The 24,343-nt window shown below is 36.2% G+C and overlaps 1 protein-coding gene across 1 annotated transcript in view; it reads right to left on the minus strand.

The window, feature by feature from the left end:
- Positions 1-24,343, minus strand: part of MYO9A (myosin IXA) — a 331,403-nt gene that overhangs the window by 198,777 nt on the left and 108,283 nt on the right. The window contains exons 9-10 of the mRNA XM_008571047.1: positions 13,099-13,188; positions 1,749-1,865 (exon numbers count right to left, since the gene is read on the minus strand). Of these exons, the coding sequence (XP_008569269.1) occupies positions 1,749-1,865; positions 13,099-13,188 (207 nt within the window). The remainder of the gene's footprint in view (positions 1-1,748; positions 1,866-13,098; positions 13,189-24,343) is intronic.

Genomic DNA, 24,343 nt, shown 5'->3' on the forward strand with positions numbered 1-24,343 from the left:
TGCCCTTTTTCCCTATATAAGCTGTGCCGCCCTGCAAATAAACGGAGTTCCGGCTTTGACCACTCTCCTGGCTTGGTGGTGTTCTTTCTCGGCCCCCGGGGAGGAAGGTCCTGGGGGGGAAGGGCCGTGCCAGCGACACTCATCATCCCGCTCAGCCCCACAAGGGACCCCCGGCTGGACCGGGGTCTCTTCCCGCTCGGTTTTGTCGGCCTCTGGCTCAGGGAGGCCCGACAAATACCTGCATACAAACACTATTCTTACCAGCCCACCTCATTCTTGAAATACAACTGTATACTGGGCACACCAATGTAATGAATGGTAAAAGATAAGAGATTTTTTTAAAAATTCTGTACTGAATATTTGTTTGATTAATTCTGCTGAATGAGTATAGGCCCTTAAGAAGAAAAATGAAAATAATGCCCTTCAAAAATGTCATTTTAATAAATTAGATTACAATTCAAATTAGTTTTATAACAGTGGGCTGGCACAAAGCATGAAAAATTAATGTAAGAACAATTTTATATTTAAGATACTAGGATTAAATAAAGATGACATTTCTAATCAGTTTGAAAATGTAGAATGTTCCATAAAGGCTGTTGAGAAAATAAAACTAGACTTGAAATTATTAAATATCTATAACCTGCCATATGAAAAATAAATTCCAATTAGGAAAAAAGCCTAAACATAAAAAACTAAATTCTAAACATATGAGAATAAATATGTTATAACCTTGGACTAGAAGAGGCCTTACTGTGTAAGTAAAATAAATATATAAAACCCAAGACTATAAAGGAAAAAAGTAACAGAACTAATTCCACAAAAGTTTAGAGTACATGGGCACAAAAACATATAATATAAACAAATCTTAAAATCAAATAACTAAAAGAGAAAATATTTGCTATATATATCAAAGTATGAGTCTCCATAATATCTACAATAAATAGCTCCTAAAAAGGAATAACAAAAAGACAATCAGTGTAGCACAAAGATATAAAGAAATAATAAAAAGAGGAAATAAAATAAAGAAAACATGAGAAGACACTCAACTTTCATCTATCACTATCCTCTAAAATAATGGCAATAAAGTAGAATAGTTCCTCTTATCAGATTAGGAGATGTAAATACTGGTAACATCCAATGTGGGTAAAGGTGTACAGGAACAGGCACTTAGACATATTACTGGTAGAAGTGTAGAGTCTTTTTTGGAAAACAATATAGCAGTTGCTACCAATTTTTAAAACGTATGTATCCTTAAATCTAGCAATTATGTTTTGAGGATTTTATCCCAGAGAAAAGTGCACAAAGTAAAAGAATATTTGTTACAGCATTGTTTATAACAATAAAATAAAAATAGTATAATTTAATGGGGGGATTTATAGTATCCATCATACTACATATTACAAAATTATTAAAAATAATGAGGTTCAGATATGTAATGATATAGAATATATTTCAAGAGATCCTAGGTCAAAAAACACTTTTAAAAGCTTGAGACAATACAGATAGCATGATTCTATCTATATTTTTTAAAACACTCTATATATGCATGTCTTTGGAATGTAAATACACAAGGCAAAAGACCTGAAAGACACACAAAAACTTGTCCTCTGAATAGGGTAATAAATAACAGAAGTAAAGATGATTCTTACTTACCCTTCTATGTAATTCTGTGTTTTTAAATTTCATGTATTAATCAGTTTATAAAAACAATTTTCAGGGAAAAATATATTATAATCCAATGACTTTACCTTGCTACTGTGCTCCAAATCTTTACTATTCAGAAGTGCATGGTTAATTCGAAAAACTATCCAGTCAAACAGGGCACTATATAGAGACTTAGCCATAGAGTTCCTCACTGTCACAGCCTGAAAAACAAACAAAAAAAAAGTTAGGAGTGAAAATGGAATTGGCAATAATCTGACAGATACAATAATAAGTGTGTTTTGCTCTCATTCAAGAAAAATAAACTTACTATCCTGAATTAGAAACTACTTTTTCTCTCAACATAAATAACCTATAATTGAAGTTTTCTATATTACTCATTAATGTAGTCCAACTCAGGGAATCTAGGCTAACATTGCCATGAAAGATAATAGAAACAAAATATAGGTCACCCAGTTCAAAACATTTTTACTAAATACTGGGGTATATATTTCCCCTAGGAATGAAGGTATAATGGGAAATTTACAAACAAATGACCTTGCCAGTTAAAGTGGGGAAGAATAAAAGGCAAGAGTATCTATGGTATCCTACTCACACTGTAAAAACATACACATGATACCACTATAATTACATTCCTAGTTCTTTAATCCAAAGTAAACTCTAGAATTATGCCATCCCCATACAGAGTAAAATTCCCTTCATTATGGACCTTATTTATTTTTTCTCTCACTTCAACCTTTCTCCAGTTTATGGATATTCTCTATACTATTGGCTCAATTTTCTGTAAGTATAAATCGTTTTAAAAAAATAAAGTCTTAATTAAAGCAAATTCACCATTCAGAAAGCACTTCAACTTAAAAAAAAAAGGCACATATCTTAGAGAATTGAGATCTGGCACTTAGAAGAATACAAATCCTAATAATTTACATATCTATTATCGAGAATCTTAGTTTGAAGCTTGTATATTCAGGTACCTGTTCATATCCCTGTTCTGATGTGTAGAGGAAATAGAGAGTAATGATTAAGAGCTACCATACCATTTCTTCTTTATTAATGGACACATGATATTACATTTTATCAGTAGCATGCCTTGGGGGAATACCGCAGGAGGAAGGATGTTCTCTTCCTAGTTTCAGTGTACTTCTATACTTCTTGGATCTACTGTGTGGCTTTCACTGGCATGTGTGGAGACATCTAGTGGTGTTCACCCATTGAGTGTCAGTGGCTCCTCTATGGATTGCTTCCACACCCATGTCACTGAAACAGTTTGCCAGTGAATCCTACCAGCACCCCACAGGGCACCTTCCTGAGACATTGTGCTGGTATTCCTCCACATTCTCAATAGTGATCAGTAAACCTCACAGAACCTGCTCTAGAGGCTTCCCAGCAAACTCTACCAGCACCTCAGAGGGTAGTTGCCTACTTGCTGGGTTTGGCATGCAGTAGCTCATTGGACTTCTCTACCATCCAGTTAGTCATAGCCATGACTTCTACAAGTTTTGGTTTTTTGTTTGTTTTTGGCAGCTAGCCAGTACAGGGATCAAACCCTGGACTTCGGTGTTATCAGCACTCTACTCTAACCAACTGAGCTAACTGGCCAACCCCTTCTTAAAAGTTTTGTATCTCCACCTTGGAGGAGAGGGGACTACTCTAAATTTATTTCTTCCTTGGGTGCTTTGTCTCATGGAAGTAGTGGCTGCTATATATTCCTTTAATATACAACTCCTTTTGTAATTAATCTCTTGCTCCTAGTTAGTAATTCTCTTTATTAAACTTTCCCTGTTCAAAAAAAGAAAAAAAAAAGAGCTAGCATATCTTCCAATCCCAGTTTCTCTACGTATTCTAGCATTATACAGTAAGATCACTTAAAATCTTAGGCTATAGCTTATACATCTGTAAAATGAAGATAATACTACGATCTATCACATAGGTGATGAATTAACTTCTGAATATCAAGGGGGAAAAATCCTTTGTTTCTAGACCAAAAAATAATTACCTAAATAGGAAAGAAAAGACTGGTATCAAATTATCTTCAACACTAGAAACGTGAAAATAATTGGAAAATGTTTACAGAGTTCCAAGAGAAAAAAGCAATTCAATATGACCCTAGAATTCTATACTTTAGGCAAGTCATCAACAAAGTATCTTAAAATTGTCAAGAAAATCAATAGTAGAATTTATAAATAGTGGAATACCATTCTATTTTTCCCACAGGGGAAAAAAAAAATGAAGATAAACTGATCAAAATTCAGCAAAAGTAAAATACGTTTAAAGTAAATAAACAAGCCTAAGACAGAACAAGCATAAACATAATAGTTACCACAATAAATTTTATAAATGGGTTAAATTTTTTAGTTAGGACCCAGGCATGGGGGGAGCTCCAGGCCCCACCCCCATGCCCTGAACCAGCACCACGTAGGTGAGCCCACTGGGGACAGCTGGCAGCTACACCAGCCAGCAGAACCACGTGGCTCCACACAGCCCCTCATCCTGCCTCAGACCTAGTGGGGAGCACCAGCCTATGGTTCCAACCCATTGAGTTTGGCCCAGCAGAACTCCATGCGCTAGGGGCTCATTCTATGATGACAGACTCTAGAACAGGAACAAAGGTGGTTTAACAAAACTACCAGCACACCTACTGGCAAGCAAAGACAATTCACCCCCCACAGTAGCAACGAAGGCCACTCCACAGCCAATCTCAGTGTAATAGAAGAAGCAAACCCCCTACCAAATGACCAAGCATAAGTGAAAAAACACTAGAAGCACAAACAATCAAGAAGAAATGACACCACTGAAAGGATATAGTAATGCCCCAAAGTCAGACTCTATGGAACAGGGAATCCTTGAAATGTCTGAAAAAGAATTTCGAGCAATGACCTTAAGAAAACTTGAAGAAATAAAGGAATACTCAATTAGAGAACACAATGAAAGAGGAAAAAAAATCCAGAATATGAAAGAGGAAATCTACAAAGAGATTAATATCATAAAAAAGAGTTTAGCAGAACTTCTAGAAATGACTCACTCAATGAAATAAGAAACACAACTGAGAGCTTGAGCAGCAGGGTTGAGCAAGCAGAAGAAAGAATTTCAAAGTTTGAAGATGGTCTTTTTGAAATAAGTCAGGCAGACAAAAAAAAGGAAAAAAGAATTTAGAATAATGAGGAAAACCTAAGAGAGATAGCAGACAACCTCGAGCACTCTAACATCCGAATTGTGGGTATTCCTGAAGGGCAGGAGAAAGGAAAAGGTATTGAAAACCTACTCAAGAAAATAGTAACAGAAAACTTCCCAGGTGTAGGGCGAAATAGATATCTTCAGATCCAGGAAGCTCAAAGGTCCCCAAACAGATTCAACCCAAAAATATCCTCACCAAGACATATTGTAGTTAAATTCACAAAGCTCAAAGACAAGGAGAGAATTCTACAAGCAGAAAGAGAAAAGTGTCAGGTCACTTATAGGGGAACCCCCATCAAACTAACAGCAGACTTCTCAAATGAAACCCTACAGACCAGAAGAAAGAGGAACGATATATTCAAAATACTAAAAGAAACAAACTGTCAGCCAAGAATTCTTTACCCAGCAAGGCTCTCCTTCAGAAATGAGGGAGAAATGGTGTATTTCCCAGATAAAAGTTGTGGGAGTTCACCACCACACAACCACCCCTGCAAGAAATTCTCAGAGGAGTCATTCATCTGGAATCTGAATAATGGTGACCATCAACACGAATACACAAGCAAGAGCAAAACCCCCAGTTAAAACAAAAATGCCAGCTAGAAAGAAAAAGAAGCTAAATCTTTCAAACTTAAATTCCCAACTTCCCAACTCACATTGAAAAAGAGGAATAAAAGGGGAAATTATGTTCAAAAGATATTTAAACCACCTAAACAGGTAGCAATTAAATGACAGGAATTAAACAACATTTCTCAATAACTACTCTGAATGTGAATGGACTAAGCTCCCCATTCAAAAGACACAGACTGACTGGATTAAAGAGCTAGACCCAAATATATGCTGTCTTCAAGAGACACACCTCACCTGTAAAGATACTCAAAGACTAAAAGTGAAGGGATGGAAAAAGATATACCATGCAAATAGAAACCAAAAACGAGCAGGAATAGCTATTCTTATATCAGAAAAAATAGACTCTAAACAAAAAAACATTAAAAAAGACAAAGAAGGCCATTATATAGGATAAAGGGAACTATCCAGCTAGAAGACATAACAATCATAAACACATATGCACCCAATACCAGAGCACCCAGATATTAAACAAACACACCTAGACCTAAAGAAGGAGATAGGACCTAATACATTACTAGTGGGTGATTTGAACACCCCTCTCTCAGTATAGGACAGGACTTCCAGGCAACAAATCAACAGAGACACAGGATTTAATCTACACCCTAGACCAAATGGACTTGGCAGATATATACAGAACATTTCACCCAACAGCTAAAGAATACACTTTCTTCTCATCAGCTCATGGTACATTCTCCAGGACAGACCTCATATTAGGTCACAAATCTAGTCTCAGACAATTTTAAAAAACCGAAGTCATTCCAATAATCTTTTCAGACCACAATGGACTAAAACTGGAGAAAAACAATAAGCAAATCTCTGGAAGCTATACAAATACATGGAAACCAAATAATAGGCTCCTGAATGACCTATGGGTCCAAGAAAAATTAAACAGGATATCAAAAAATTTCTAGAAACGAATGAAAATAAAGATACATCATACCCAAACTTGTAGGATACTGTAAAAGCAGAACTAAGAGGCAAATTTATTGCAGTAAATGCTTATATCAAAAAAATGGAAAGACTCCAAATAAGCTATCTAACACTATGCCTCAAAGAACTTGAAAAACAACAATCCAAACCTAAACGCAGTAGATGGAAAGAAATAATTAAGATCAGGGCAGAACAAAATGAAATAGACACACAAAAGCAATAGAAAAGATCAACAAAACTAAAAGTAGGTTATTCGAGAAGATACACAAAATAGATACACCATTAGCTAGATTAACAAAAACAGGAGAGAGAAGACCCAAATAACAAAAATCAGAAAAGAAAAGGGAGACATTACAACCGACACCACAGAAATACAAAGAATCATTAGAGACTATTATAAACAACTGTATGACAACAAATTTGAAAATCTGGAAGATATGGATAAGTTTCTAGACACATATAAATTACCAAGACTGAACCAAGAAGAGATAGAAAACCTGAACAGACCAATAACAAGCAAGTAGATTGAAGCAGTAATTAGCAATCTTCCAACAAAAAAAGTCTGGGTTCAGATGGCTTTACATCTGAATTCTACCAAACTTTTAAAAAGGAGTTAATACCAATTCTCATGAAACTGTTCCAAACTACTGAAACAGATGCTACTCTCCCTAACTCATTCTATGAGGCCAACATAACCCTGATACCAAAACCAGATAAAGACACAACAAAAAAAGAAAACTACAGGCCAATATCGTTGATGAACCTAGATAATAAAATCCTCAACAAAATATTAGCAATTAGAATATAGCAACATATTAAAAAAATTATACACTATGATCAAGTAGGATTCATCCCAGGGATGCAAGGATGGCTCAACATATGAAAGTCAATAAATGTGATACATCACATCAACAAGCTCAAGGACAAAGACCATATGATAATCTCAATAGATGCTGAAAAAGCATCTGACAAAATTCAACATTCCTTCATAATAAAGACTCTCAATAAATTAGGTATAGAAGGAAAATATCTTAACACGATAAAAACCATTTATGACAAGCCCACTGCCAGTATTACTCTGAATGGGGAAAACTTGAAGGCCTTCCCCTTAAGGACAGGAACAAGACAAGGATGTCCACTCTCACCACTTCTATTCAACATAGTACTGGAGGTACTAGCCAGAGCAATCAAGCAAGAGAAAGAAATAAAGGAAAACCAGATTGGAAAAGATGAAGTCAAACTTTCCCTATTTGCAGATGACATGATACTACATATAGAAAAACCTAAAGACTCTATCAAAAAACTCCTAGAGGGCCGGCCCAGTGACGCACTCGGTAGAGTGCGGTGCTTGGGAGCGCGGCGGCACTCCCGCCGAGGGTTCAGATCCCATATAGAGACCGGTCTGCTCACTGGTTGAGCGCGGTGCAGGCGTGACACCGAGGGTTGCGATCCCGTTGCCGGTCGCGGTACGGGCATGACACCGAGGGTTGCAACCCCTCTACGGTCACGAAAAAAGACAAAAAGGAAAAAAAAAAAAAAAACCCTCCTAGAGCTGGTTAATAACTTCAGTAACGTTGCAGGATACAAAATAAATGCACCAAATCAGTAGCATTTATATACTCAAATAATGAATTAACAGAAAGAGAAATAAAGAAAGCAAGCCCATTTACAACTGTCGCCAAAAAAATACGATACCTAGGGATCAATTTATCCAAGGAGGTGAAAGATCTCTACAATGAGAATTACAAACCACTTCTGAAAGAAATTAAAGAAGACACAAAAAGATGGAAAGATATTCCATGCTCTTGGATTGGAAGAATTAACATTGTGAAAATGTCTGTACTACCCAAAGTGATCTACAGATTCAATGCAATTCCCATTAAAATACCAATGACATTCTTCACAGAAATGGAAAAAACAATCTTACCTTTCATATGGAAAAACGAAAGATCCCGAATTGCCAAAGCAATCCTGAGCAAAAAAAACAAAGCTGAAGGCATAACTCTGCCTGACTTCAAATTATACTACAAAGTTGTTGTAACCAAAACAGCATGGTACTGGTATAAAAATAGACATTCAAACCAGTGGAGTAGAATAGAGAACCCAGAAATCACTCCTCAGGCTTAAACCCATCTGATATTAGACAAAGGCAACAAAAATTTACATTGGGGAAAAGAATGCCTCTTCAACAAGTGGTGCTGGAAAAACTGGATATCCATATGTAGAAGAATGAAACTAGATATGCATCTCTCACCATACACTAAAATCAACTCAAAATGGTATAAGACCTGAAACTGTAAAATTACTAAGGGAAAATATAGATGAAACACTTCAGCAGTTAGGTCTGGGCACAGACTTTATGAACATGAGTCTGAAAGCACAAGCAGCAAAAGAAAAAATAAATAAATGGGACTATATCAAACTAAAAAAGTTTCTGCACAGCAAAAGAAACAATCAACAGAGTGAAAAGACAACCTCCAGAATGGGAGAAAATTTTTGCCAACTATGCATCAGACAAGGGACTAATATCCAGAATATATATAGAACTCAAGCAACTATAAAGTAAAAAAATAAGTGACCCAATTAAAAAATGGGCAAAGGAGCTGAACAGACATTTTTCAAAGGAAGACATACAAATGGCCAACAGATACATGAAAAAAAAAATGCTCAACATCACTAGTCATCAGGGAAATGCAAATTAAAAGCACAGTGAGATACCACCTCACTCCAGTTAGACTGGCTATATCAAAAAAAACGGTGAATAACAAATGCTTGCGAGAGTGTGGAGAGAGGGGAACTACTGCGCTGTTGGTGGGACTGTAAATTAGTACAGCCACTTAGGAAAACAATTTCGAGGTTTCTCAAACAACTACAGATAGATCTTCCATATGATCCAGCAATCCCTCTTTTGGGTATATATCCAGAGGAATGGAAATCATCATTTTGAAGAGATACCTGCACTCCCATGTTTACTGCAGCTCTGTTTACAATAGCCAAGATATGGAACCAACCTAAATGTCCATCAATAGATGATTGGATAAGGAAACTGGTATATATACATTATGGAACACTACTCTGCCATAAAAAAGAATGAAATATTATCATTTGCAACAACATGGATGAACCTGGAAAAACTAATGTTTAATGAAACAAGCAAAGCACAGATGGATAAATACCACATGTGCTCACTCATATGTGGGAGCTAAGAGAGAAAGGATGGCAGGAAAGAAAGACCACAGTCGTGCCATGATCCAACAGAGGGAGGGAACATTCCTAGGGCTACAAATTGGAGTTGAGGGGAGGGGGGGAAGGGGAGGGAGGCTGGGGGATATTTGGGAGGGGACAAAGGGTACAAAAGTAATTTCTGGTAATGGATATGCCCCCAATATGAACCTGGCCCTCACATCACAGACAGGAGGGGGGACAATCAGCTTTGTATCTCATGAATATTAGTAATAAATAAATAAATTAATTAAATATATAGAAATAAAAATAATATTCTTTAAAAAAATAAATTTCTTAGTTAAAACACACACCTTCAAATTGAACTAAAAACTAAAGCCTACCTATTTAGGATTATAAGAAGTATCATTATCATAAAATACAGTAGTCAGACTCCAGATAAACCAATATAATACCTATTTACTCCATAAGTCCCAATGTTATAACTCTGAGACCTCTTCTCTGAAATGCAGTCCTGCCTATCATGGCTTAATCTCAGTAAGCTCAAATACCAAATAATATTTTCCCATCCAAACAAGATCTCATTCAGTGTTTCTTATATCACTGAAGGTGCTGTGGTTTTGAATGTCCCCCCAAGCTCTTGTTGGAACTTAACCCCCAATATGGTGTTGAAAGGTAGATTGTAAAGACTATGCACTCGTGAATGGATTAATCCGTTAATGGTTTGATTAGTTATCAGGGAGTGGCTCTGGTGGCTTTAAGGACAGCAACTGAGCACGTAAAGAACACTCCTGTCATACTAACCACAGGACACTACAGAAGAGTTCCCAGAACAAGAAGGCCCTCACCAGATGTGCCCCCTAGATCTTGGACTTCCCAGCCTCCAAAACTATATGATATAAACTTCATTTTTCTATAAATTACCCAGTCTCAGGTATTCTGTTATAAGCAACAGAAAATGGTCTAATACAGAAGGCTACCAATATTCTTACAGTATAAACCAGAAACATAGGACTCATCATTAATATCTTTTCTTCCTTACCTCTCATTATGCAAGTCATTACTAAGTCCTATCAGTTTCGCCATCTAAATTTTTTTCTTTTTAAATCCATCCATTTCTCCCTATCAGTATGTCACCATTCCAGACAAAGCAACCATATTTCTCCTCACTACTACAGCCTCTGAACTTATCTCTCTACACCTACTCTTGCCTTTTGTGTTAGAAAGAATCCTAAAATGGCCCCCAAGATTCCCATCCCCTGGTGCATAAATTCTGTATAAATACCCTCCCCATAAGTATGGGCAGAACTGTAACTATGATGTATTTCACTCCCATCATAGTTAATATTAATTATTAGTTATTAAGAAAGTATTATTAATGAATAATTAATTAGTTTATATGACAAAGGTGAAGGTATTTTAAAGATATAATTAAGGGCTCAAATCAGTTGATTTTTCAATTAATCAAAGAGGGATTACCCTGGGTGGTCCTGACTTAATAGAAGAAATCTCTTATAAAAGGACTGGGGTCCTTCTATCAGAGATTCTTCTGTCAGCCTTGAAGAAGCAAACTGCCATGTTGCGGACTGGGCTATACAGTAAGAAACAGCAAGCAGCCTCTAGTTGCTGAGAATGGCCCCTGATTAGCAACCAACAAAAAAACAGCTACCTCAGTTCTACAACCATAAGGAACTGAATTCTATCAACAACCTATGAACTTGGAAGAGAACCTCATGCCTCAGACAAGATCACAGACTTGATGGACACCTTCATTTCAACTTGGTGAGACACTGAACAAAGGACCCAACTACCTACATCCAGACTCATGACCCATTGGAAACTATCAAGATAATATGAGAGGCACCTTCAAAAAATTCATGGAAAGATTTGTATTACTTTTTAATTCTATTTTTTCACTAACTTTTTGAAGTACCGTTGTATCTGTGTCATATTAGATCACTAATGTACACAGCTATAGAAAAGTGATGCTGGGCCAGCCTGGTGGCGCACTGCTACAGTGCGCCGCTTGGGAGCGCAGCGGCGCTCCCGCCGAGGGTTCGGATCCCACATACAGACTGGCCGCTCACTGGCTGAGCGAGGTGTGGGCGCAACACCGAGGGTTGCAATCCTGTTGCCGGTCCCGGTCCGGTGCGGGCGCGACACTGAGGGTTGCGATCCGTTGCCGGTCACGAAAAAAGACAAAAAGGAAAAAAAAAAAAAGAAAAGTGATGCATTCCTCATATTGATTCTTCACACTGTTGCCAGAGTTCTTTAAAAAAAACAAAATCAAAGAAACTTTTTTTGCTTAAAACATTTTAAGAGTTTTCCATTGCTCTTCAGATAAAATACTAAAACCCTTAAAGGACTGCTCCCCATTTTTCCCTAATGCCTAGCGTAGCAGCACAAGAAAGGTTTTCAAATATTCATTAAACAAATAAATACACCAAATATAAAAAAAAATTAAAAATAAAGCAGGGTTACAAAAATAATCTCAGAAAGTTGAAATTAAAGTTAAAACAAAAGTTAAAAATGTAAATAAACATAAAGAAATATTTTGCAATTTAAAAGGTTGTGAAATAAAATATAAAAGCACAGAACCTTTATATAAAATAAGGAAAAACTATTAAAGGTTTGTGATTTTTATTATTTAGAAGGGAACTCTCAGAATGGGGGGCTATAAAATTTGATTTTAAAATTTGATTATAAGAAATGTGGACTTGGAGGCACAATTAAGGAGGGACCCAAGAAATGGGATAAATGGATCAATGTCAACCTAGAAAGAAACATTCTCTAGAGTTCAATCACAATTTCCCCACCTCTGTGTCTTCTAAACTTCTAATATCATATTCCTGGTATATTTTTATAATAATTATCAGTATTTGATTTCTCACCACTTTCATAAAATTACACTATTAAAAAAGTGGCTTTTCAATAATTTTCCTACCCTATACACCTTAGTGGTATAATAATAGCAACAAATCTCACCTGGGAGCCTCAGCGTACAGATACTTAAAGCCATGGGACTAGGTGAGATAAGCTAAATAAAGAGTATAGAGAAGAAAAGACAAGGACCATGTCCTAGGATACCCACCTTTTAGAGGTTAAGAAAAAGCAAGCAAAGAGAACTACAGGAGTGGCCAACAATGAAAAAGTAAACCAGAGAAGTATGATGTGCTGGAAGATAACTAAAGAAACTGAATCAAGAAGGAATAATCAATTGGGCCAAATACTCCTCATTTATAATTCTACCTACCATCTATCCACCCGCATTAATAATGTGAAACTTAAAAAGAGTGAAGAGATTAAGATCCTTGGAGAAAAATGCAAGCCTACTACTTAAAATCACATTCAACTTTTCAGGTATTCAGGTCAATGAAAAATTCACAACCAAGTTTCAAGGACCTATAAAGTATTTGAATCAACACTTTTGTTGTCATTTTTATTTTATTTTCTGAGAGAAAAAAACACAAACACAAACTTCTAAAAATGTCCAGAATGCTTTGATTTCAAAGAAAATCATACCTCTGCAAGCTTGTATGGTAAAATAAGCTTTTCTCCCACGGTCACAGTCTTTCTCGTAACTAATGCTTCAAATAGCATCTCTTCTTTAACCTATACAGCAGAAAAGGAAATTCAATGTATAAGATTTATGACAATGAGTTGAATTATTTTACTAAAAGCCAGATAGAGAAAAAAACTTAATGAAATTAGCAAATATACAATAGGAAAAAAAGGAAAGAAAGAAAATACACTGGCAATTATGATATTGGCCAAGGTGGAATTTAAGTGTCCTACTCATCCCACTTCCCAAAAAAGAAAAAGAAAGAGAAGGTAAACAAGACAGTGAGGCTTCTAAAGTTTGCTTTCTGATCATAATGAAGAAACATGTTTCATTGTGTAGAATATAGAAAATACAGAACAGTACCTAAAAACGATCAACCATAATCCCACACCTGGAGACAAGGACTAAAAAGTGACAGCATTTCTTGAATTCCAAGAATATTCCAGTGGGTACTTATTCATGTTTCTGATGTTTACTTTTATTCACGAATGTTAAACTAAAATAGTTGTTTCCTTTGTTCTCATTCTCTCCTCAGAGGAAAATACTAACATGAATTTGATATGTATCATTTCAGCCCATGTATTTATACTTTTATATACATTAAATGTATGCATAAATGGTATGTTATATTGTCAAATGTATTAACTCTTATTGTAGGATATCATATTGCCAATTTTTTTGCCCGTACATTTTTGAGATATAACTATGTTGATAATTTAGACCAAGCTTATTCATTTTAACTACTATATAGCACCCCAGCATATAAACATACTGCATTTACACTACTTACAATTTTGCACAATTAACTACAATGAATATTCCTGCACATGAGTTCAAGAGTTTCTTTGGAGAAAAATCTAACAGTGGAATACCAAGTTGTAGTCTACACATTTTCAGCTTTAAAGAATATTACCAAACTACTGTATACAATTTTACAATTTGCTCTTACACAATAGCACTGAGAGTTCCTCTTTCTTCAAACCTTGACTATACTTGGTGTTAAAAGACTTTTGAATTTTGGCACACTGATGGGCATGAAATGTTAAAACAAGGACATTTTATAAAAGCATCCAGACATAATAAAAATATAACATTCATAAAACTTCATGTAGACAATATAATATAAAAACATATCAAGCAGGGCTGGCCCGTGGCTCACTCGGGAGAGTGCGGTGCTGATAACACCAAGGCCATGGGTTCGGATCCTATATAGGGATGGCCAGTTGGCTCACTTGGGAGAGCGTGATGCTGACAACACCAAGGCAGGGGTTGAGATCCCCTACCAGTCATCTTTAAAAAAAAAAAAAAACATATCAAGCAAAAAAGATTACATTATAAAGAAAGATTGAGTTATAAAACAATAAAGGGAGGTATTACCCTGCCACCAGCAGTTTAAGACAGATCAATAATTTTTTAAAGGATGGTTTCAGACTATTGTGAATGAATAAATACCTAACAAATATAACACCATAAAGAACATATACCTTCTTTCAGAGCATCCATTGCTCAATCCTCAATTTCCAAAAACTGGAAATAACTTGAGGTACATTACCTTCACAAAAAGCAGTAAAACTAAAAATTAACCACCAAGTTTAAATACAAAACCTCAACCTTCTAGATATGTTTAAAATACTTTGAGGATCAAAAATAATAACAGATTACACAAAAATGACAAAATTAAGAAAGCTAAGGGAAAAAAGTGATAAAAACTGAAGTTGTACTGTGAGGTACATTTCTGCAATTATTAAAGGTGAACATTTAAAAATAAATGATCTTTGCTATAGACTCAAGAAATTTTTTAAAAGAAACAAACATATGCTAGCAACAATGGGGAACAAAGATCACTTCCATATACTTTAGGGGACAATAGAAATAGGTACAACCACTGTGGAAAGTAATTTGTCAATATCAGTAAAGCTCAATATTGTACATACTATAAACCAAAAATTCTACTTCTTGGTCTCTATGCTAGAATATTCTTGCACATGTTAACAAAGAGACATGCACAAGAATGCCTATTATATTACTATCTATAAATGGGAAATTACAAACAACCACAATCCCCACTAATAGGAAAAAAGATAAATTATGTTTTATTCATACAATGGCATCTTATAAGAAGTTAAAAAAAATTCTGGAATATATAAATCAGAATTCAAAAATTTCAATAACATAATATTAAATGAAAAAAGTCAAGTTTCAGAATGATGCATACAGTACAACATTTATGTAAAGTCTGAAAACATGCAAAACAAAATATATATTCTTTGTAGAAACACCTACCTATACCGAAAATATAAAAAAAAGAATGGGAATGATAAACACCAAATTCCTAAATGTGGTTACCTCTGTTGGGGGCAGGGTACACAGTGAACTTCAATTATATACAATATTTTATTACTTGGGTAGGGCTGTAAGTACGTAAGTGTTTATTATATTGCTTTCTACATAACACTTTGTGCTGGAAACATTTCATAGCTTAACAAGGAAAAAAGAAAATATGCTAAGACAGAAATTAATACATAATAAATAAAATGGTAGAATGGTAAATCTAAAGGCCAATTATTTGAAAATATAAAAAGACATAATAAATAAATAGATAGATAAAGGACAAATCTCACACAATTGAAAAGAAAAAAATTATTAAACTCAAAAATCAAACACCATAGAGAAAAAATTTTAAAGAATTACATTAATAGAATATTTACAAAGAACTCAAAAATAATAAATTTTAAACACTGAATACGATTTCCTAGAAAAACACAAATTATCAAAAAAACTCAAGCCAGATTTGAAAATCCTAAAAAATTAGCAAACACACAATAAACAAAAAAGACATCAAACACAGTTGTTCATAAGGTTGCTATCTCTCAGACCTTTAAGAAATGTATTATTTTTCACTAATGATCCTTCTAAGTGTAAAATAAAGGGGAAAAAAGGACTTTAAAAAACTATGTAACTCATTTTAAAGAAATGGCTTAATGCTAACTCTAAAACCTGACATAGATTATACACAGATCTACACACATATGTACAACCACAATAAACACACTAATCTTTCTTATTTTATTTGGCAAGCATCTTAAACAAAATATTACTTAATTCATGATATATTAATCAGATACCTCTATAATTTTCTAAGTATTTTTAGTTGTACATATATGACTTTAAAAATTTTTTTAAAACTTCATTAGTACAAAACAAGTAGCAATGGATTCAATATCCAATCTACAAAGTTTTTTATATTTGCCTAATTGAGAAACTGATCTGTATATTAAAAACCCATTTTATATTATTTGAATAGATATTAAAATATACTCAAAATACATAAATCTGCTAAAAACCAAACAGTTTTGAGTACTGATGATGATTCTAAATATCTCACAACAAAAACATCCTCCACGGGCCGGCCCGGTGGCGCACTGGAGAGTGCGCTGCCTGGGAGCGCGGCGGCGCTCCCACCGAGGGTTTGGATCCCATGTGGAGACTGGTTCCCGCTCACTGGTTGAGCGCGGTGCGGGCGCAACACCGAGGGTTGCGATCCCATTGCCGGTCCCCGGTGCAGGCGCGACACCAAGGGTTGCGATCAAGTTACCGGTCAGTAAAAAAGACAAAAAGGGAAAAAACAAACAAACAACAACAACAAAAAACATCCTCCACAAGTACCCTCAATTAATCTAGTGCATCTTGTTCACCTTTCAATAATTTCATAAGTATCCCTCCCCAATAGGCTTCAGTAAACAAAAACTCAAAACATTCCCTGTTGTCTGAGCTAACTACAAAGAATAATTGAAAAAATGAGAAAAATTAAACCACTACTTTTAAAACATTTGTTCTTCAAAACTAAATCTATATTTTATCATTAACTGAATCACTTTGGGGAGGAGAATTAAATTAAATAGTAAATAGAGTTTAAATTTTAATTAAACCAGTTATTGTGCCTATCTTTGTATTTTATCTCAAACAAAGCCTTGAAGTTACAATTATTATTATCAATTTTAACCAAGTAGAGGCAATCATTTTTAAAAATAATTTCTAAGAACTACTATAGGAAGGATACCATGGTAGATATCTTCTCAAGCTCCTCAACTTTGAAGCTATTTTCTTTCTACTTCATAGTAAACTTCAGTCCTAGAACCAGTCCAAGCTACACACAAGAGGAATTTAAGAAGCTTGGGTTCAAAAGTGAGATTTGCCATCAAATCACATTTGCCATTAGTCTAATTTTCACAATGGTAAGCCCAATTCTCAGAACTGGATTTCTTATTTTTAACAATATCTGAGTTCCTCTTTAAATTGCCTGAATTGCTCTTACTGAAGAAGGAATACTGCACTAGGACCAGAAGCCCTGGTACATACTAAATGCCTAGACTTATAAGACCACTAGCCACAATGCTCTATATTACCACAATACTACATGCTTGGCTAAAATATCACCTGAAATGCCTGACTAAAAATACCACCTGTTCTCTGACCTTCACAACTTTTAAAAGTATGACCTTCAGACACCACCCTCCACCACCTGGTAAAACTTCTTTCCAGTGAGTGAGTCTAGTTCCAATTCAAGGTACTCCTTTCTCCTGCCCCTTATGCCAGACTACCATTCCATCAAAGTTAATATGCAATGCTCAGTTATGTACAGAAAAAATAAACACTGTAAGGTTAGACAAATAAGAAAGATGCATCCATTGCTCTCAAAGAGCACTGCAGCCTTACTATGCAGACAAACTTTATGATGCAAAACTAAACTATGCTGCATAGAAGCAAATGCTCTATGTTTACAGAGTCAGTTAAGACCACTTAATAAGGTTAAACCATATGATGTAGTATATGAACCATGATTTGAAAGATGAATAGTATTTTATTTTATTTTATTTTATTTATTTATTTATTTATTTTTTGTCTTTTTTCGTGACCGGCAACGGATCGCAACCCTCAGTGTCGCGCCCGTACCGGACCGGGACCGGCAACGGGATCGCAACCCTCGGCGTTGCCCCCGCTCCTCGCTCAGCCAGTGAGCGGCCGGTCTGCATGTGGGATCCGAACCCTCGGCGGGAGCGCTGCCGCGCTTCCCAAGCGGCGCACTGTAGCAGTGCGCCACCGGGCCGGCCCGAAAGATGAATAGTATTTTAATAGAAAAAAAGCAAGCATTCATAATTACCAAAAATTAGAAACAACCAAGATGTCCTTCAAAAGGTGAAAAGATAAACTGTAGTACCTCCATGCAATGGACAATTACTCAGTGACAAAAATAAATGAACTATCAAGCCATAAAAAGACATGGATGAATTTAAATGCATATTTCTAAGTCAGGCTGAAAGAGCTACATACTGTAAGATTCCAATCATATTACATTCTGGAAAAGACAAATCTATACAGCCAGCAAAACGACCAGTGGTTGCCAACAGTTTGGGGGAAGGAGTAAGACAGGTAAAGCACAGGAGATTTTCAGGGCAGCAAAACTATTCTGTATGATACTGTAATGGTGAACACATGACTTTATGCATTTGTCAAAACCCATACAACACAAGAAATGAAACTTAATGCATGCAAATTTTTAAAAATTACTTAAGATACTAGGGGAATTACAGGAAGGAATGTATACCACGATAAGAGAATCTAACTGTATGACAAATATAGGAAACAACCTCAACAAAGGGGGTGGGAGGAAAGGTGCCAATCTAAGTAACTCTGGAAATCAGTGAAGTTCGTAGGACTAAAGACAAAAGGAACTGCATGTAAGCACTGTACTCTAGATGATAAAGTCATTTCCCAGAGGGTTCTAGGTTAACAATTCTGATACTACTATACGTGTATACTGGAATTAAACAATTAAGTAAATTGATGGCAGGAGGTTGGAGACAGGTTTCTCACTGTTGAAGTGGGAGTTTATATATATATATAATACACACACACACACACACACACACACACACGGGGAGGAGGCTAGAATAATCCAGATGGGAATGAATTTGAGAAATCAGCATACACTCATGTTCAGCTTTTTTTTTTTTCCTTTTTGTGTTTTTTACTGACCGGTAACGGGATCGCAACCCTCGGTGTTGCGCCCGCACCGCGCTCAGCCAGTGAGCAGGAACCGGTCTCCACATCGGATCCGAACCCTCGGCGGGAGCGCCGCACTCTCCAGTGCACCACCGGGCCAGCCCATGTTTAGCTTTTTATAGCTACAGATGGTTACATATAGAAATATTTATACATGTATTTCCTTGCTGTCAGATGAGAGGGCCTAAAAGAAACAACATCCCATTTGGTAGGGGGAATCTAGAAAGATAAGAAGTTAGCTGGGGAAATATAAGAAATTATCACTCCAGGAAGAAAGAATAAGGTAAAAAAGACCTTGACATAGGAAGAACCACAGTAGGAGATGAGGACCTTTAGGTCCTATTCAACCTATGAAGAAAAAAAAACTACAGGTGATACTGAACAACACAAGGGTTAGGGGTGCTGACCCCCTGCACAGTCAAAAATCTGTGTATAAATTTTGGATCCCCAAAAGGTTAACTACTAATAGCCTACTGTTGACCAGAAGCCTTAGTGATAATGTAAGCAGTTGATTAACACATATTTTGTATGTTATATGTATTATATACTGTATACTTACAATAAAGTAAGCTAGAGAAAAGAAAATGTTATTAAGAAAATCATAAGAGAAAATACATTTATACTACTGTAATACATATTCACTGTAAAAAAAAAAAAAAATCCATGTATAAGTGGACCTGTGCAGTTCAAACCCGTGTTGTTCAAGGGTCAACTGTATTATTAGTACCTTTTCTCTCCACCCACCCAGATACCCAATCTTCAAATAAAATAATCTAACCAAAATCTTACCATGAGAAGAAATATCAAATATGGAAAGAGAAAAATTAGCATAGGCCCAGAACATTATACAGTCTAGAATGGAAATACTCTATCCAGCAAATTGAGGGATTATGGATGTCTGGGGCAAGTGGAAGCAGGGGAGAAAACCCAATTCTTCTAAATATTCTGATACACTCAATAACAAAGTGAAGTAGCTATCAGGAAAAATTCCATCTTTTGGAAACATTATTAAAAAATAGAGTCTAATAAAAGCATTACCAATAAAAAACATTAACCCATTTATACCCACAGAATAGTCACATAAAATAAGAAGTTACTCAGTATTTGAAATGAAAACTGAGAATGTAATCACTCACTTCTAATAATTCTGAGACAACAGGTAGAACTTCAGGATTACAGATATCAATGGAGTCATCCCGGTATGTCTTCTTTTTATAACAGATATTACCCAAATGTAGTATCGCTGAGAGAAGAGAAAAAATCCTGTGAAAATAAAACCACAAATTACAGCTTACTCATGCATATTCTGAAACCTCATTTCATCCCAAAATTCTAGTTAAGCAAAATAGCCATTGTAAACATGAAGTATTTAGTATTTAGAAAAATAAGAAATATGGAATAATCATAACTATAATAATTAAAATTTACTGAGTGTTTACTATGTGTTAGGCACTGCACAAAGTGCTTTACATGACCTTACTTTTACTTGTTATGTGGTTGTTTCAAGAGGACTTCTTGCTATATTGCCTGAATTTGCTATAGTGTTTTAAAAAGCCCATGCCTTTCTAAATGCTATTCATCCTGCCTGGAATGCCTTTTCCCCGTACTGTCTATTTCAGGTGTACTGTATCAGAATCTCCAAAGAAAAGGCTTTGGAATCTTTATTTTTTAATCAAGTATCCTAGATGATTTTTTTTTTTTTGTCTTTTTCCGTGTCCGGCAACGGATCGCAACCCTCAGTGTCGCCCCTGTACCGGACCAGGACCGGCAACGGGATCGCAACCCTCGGTGTTGCCCCCGCGCCTCGCTCAGCCAGTGAGCGGGAACCGGTCTGTATGTGGGATCCGAACCCTCGGCGGGAGCGTCTCCGCGCTTCCCAAGCAGCGCAGTAGCGCAGTGCACCACCAGGCCAGCCCCCCTAGATGATTTTTTATTTTTAGTTATATTTTTTAAATGCTTTCCTATATCATATTATGGTGCCCTTGGTAAATGCTTTTTTAAAAAAATTATGCCACCAATGGGATATATTATCTAATATCAGGCTGCTACTGTGAAACACCTTCATCTGGACCCTTCCTCCTCTACTTTCCCCCTGAATCAGAGGAATACATGCCTTCCAGTAAACAATTAATCCCCCCACTTATACACTACATTCCATCAACTCCAGTGATCTCAAGAGCCTTACTGTACTCATTTCCTATCTTACCTGAACCTACAAGAATTTTTTATCAAAATTTTCTTATGTTCACTTCCCTCTTATTTTAAATAAAACATCCTAGATCCCACATTTCCTTCCCTTCACAAAAAGCTTACTGAAATGTTAATTTATACTCCTTGTCTTCACTTTGTCACTCCTACTCACTACCACATTCTGACATCTGCTCCCCACTATATCTCATAGAGGTTACCAAAGACCTTCAATTAGGTAAGAACAGTATATTATGTCCTTAACTTATCTGACATCCCAGAGGCATTAAACATGATGAACACTCCATAAAAGCCCTCCTGAATCTCCTTACATACACATCTTTGTGCCTTGTTCAGTTATTTCCTTAGGATAAATCTGGTCTACTAGTAAAAATTGTATTAAGTATTTTCCTAAAATTAGGATGTATTCTAAATAAAACAAAGATATTGCTTTAGGAAACTGATATACTTTGAGAGGTATCAATATCTAATTTCTAGGTCTAATTTTTCAAATAATTTAACATTTTTAAATGATGAAATCATTTACATCACTCAAAGAAAATACAAGTCAATGATAAAGGAGTAGTTCATAAAAAACATTCTTGGTTAAATTAGGGAGTAAACTCAGTAACAACTGAAACATTATAAAAATTCTTGGAAGTCAAAAGACAAAAGTACAAATTCATGAACTACGTATTAAAAACTATTTTTAGTACTAGTTTATAAGGTTGCTAATTACATTGTTTCAATATTTTGGGTTCAATAATCAGCACATGGGCCAGCCCGGTGGCACACTGGAGAGTGCGCCGCTTAGGAGCGCGGCGGCGCTCCCGCTGAGGGTTCGGATCCCATGTAGAGACCGGTTCCCGCTCACTGGCTGAGCGTGGTGCAAGCACAACACCGAGGGTTGCGATCCCGTTACCGGTCAGTAAAAAAGACAAAAAGGAGGGCCAGCCCGGTGGCGCACTGGAGAGTGTGCCGCTTAGGAGTGCGGCGGCGCTCCCGCTGAGGGTTTGGATCCCACATGCAGACCGGTTCCCGCTCGCTGGCTGAGCGAGGTGCGGACGCGACACCGAGTGTTGCGATCCCGTTGCCGGTCCCGGTCCGGTACGGGCGCGACACTGAGGGTTGCGATCCGTTGCCAGACACGGAAAAAGACAAAAAAGGAAAGAAAAAAAAAAAGCTGATGTAAAATTTCATTAAAAACCTACAAAACGGGCTGGTCTGGTGGCGCACTCGGTAGAGTGTGGCGCTTGGGAGTGCGGCAGCACTCCCGCCGAGGGTTCGGATCCCATATACAGACCGGTCCACTCACTGGTTGAGCGCGGCGCGGGCGCGACACCGAGGGTTGCGATCCCATTGCCGGTCACGGTACGGGTGCGACACTGAGGGTTGCGATCCCGTTACCGGTCACGAAAAAAGACAAAAAGGGAAAGAAAAAAAAAAAAAAACCTACAAAACTGTTCTTACACACAAATATGTGATGCATAGTCTCCAGCAACAATGAATGTCATATAAACAATTTAATGTACTATAAATCAATATAAAAGTTTTAAAATAAGAAAAAGAATCCTTTTTCTCAAAAAGCTTATAATCTTGCATTAGGAGATAACAAATCACTATACTAAATGGCATGACATCTTAAAATACAGAAGGCAGAAAGAGCACAGTTAAGGAAAAGTTCATAAAAAGAGCATGACATGAACAGTGCTCTAAAGAAAATATAGGTTTTAATTCACATACCAAGTTTAATGCTACCTATAAGGTTATGTTAAGAGAGATTCTGGGGTAGATCTAAATTCAGTAGAAAGAATGTTGTGATTTATTAGCAAAGTTTATCATGGTCACAGGAGACGCAACTGGCAGTACACATGATATGCTCTCTATCTAAAAAATTAAAAATATGTGAATGAATGGAAGTGAGATGAAAGCCATTCCAAATAAAGAAAACAGTAAATGTTCAGAACATAACATAATGCTTTAGAGAATAAGACTATATAGTTTAGTTAAAATGTAAAACTTGTGTTAGGGAATATCTGAAGATAAAATTTGAGTGATAGGGAAGGGTCAAATTGGAGGCTAGGCTACTAAGGACATACAAGGGTACTCCAAAAAGTCCATGAAAAGATTCATACTATCTTTCAATTTTATTTTTCCACAAACTTTTTGAAGTACCCTCATATTGTTTCCAGTGGTTTCCAATATAGGATTCAATCACATCAGAAAGTACAAAAGATGGTCCCTTGCTTGGTATGTGAGAAGTAATTATACATGCAAATTATGCTATCTAAAAAAAAAAAAAAGTTAAGTTCCAACTATTATTTAATATATAGATATACTTCATTTAGTCCATATATCAACCAGTTAGTTGTCACATGCAGTGAATGTGGTATCCTGAGGGAAGAATGGAAGCACTACAGCATGGAGAAATAGAGAAGGATACTCTTATTTACTAAGTTTCAATAAATTGCAGTTTATGTCACCAATTAAATGGGTTTGCATATTTACATATTGTATTATTTGGTTTTAACTAACATCATTTAAAGGTTCTAGCAAAGAATATGCTAACCAAAAAGTCATACCAATGATGTAAGCACAAGCAAACAAGAAAATGGCAGAGCTGATAGTCTCTGACTCCTAGTATGAGCTCATCAATCATGAAATTAAAAACTGACAATATAATTAGATCTGACATATGCATCAATAATAATTCCCCCCTCAAAAAATAATTGTAAGTAACTACTCTTTTCTGGTGAGAGTCAAGGTCGTGTCTTTGATTTTAAATAGTTTGTTTTATTTCTTTCTTTAATTTTAAATATAATTTTTTTTTCCTTTTTTTTTTTGTCTTTTTTCGTGACCGGTAACGGGATCGCAACCCTCAGTGTCGCGCCCGTACCGCGACCGGCAACGGGATCGCAACCCTCGGTGTCGCGCCCGCACCACGCTCAACCAGTG

This window comes from Galeopterus variegatus, unplaced genomic scaffold (genome assembly GCF_000696425.1).
Source record: "Galeopterus variegatus unplaced genomic scaffold, G_variegatus-3.0.2 Scaffold657, whole genome shotgun sequence".
Lineage (NCBI taxonomy): Eukaryota > Metazoa > Chordata > Mammalia > Dermoptera > Cynocephalidae > Galeopterus > Galeopterus variegatus.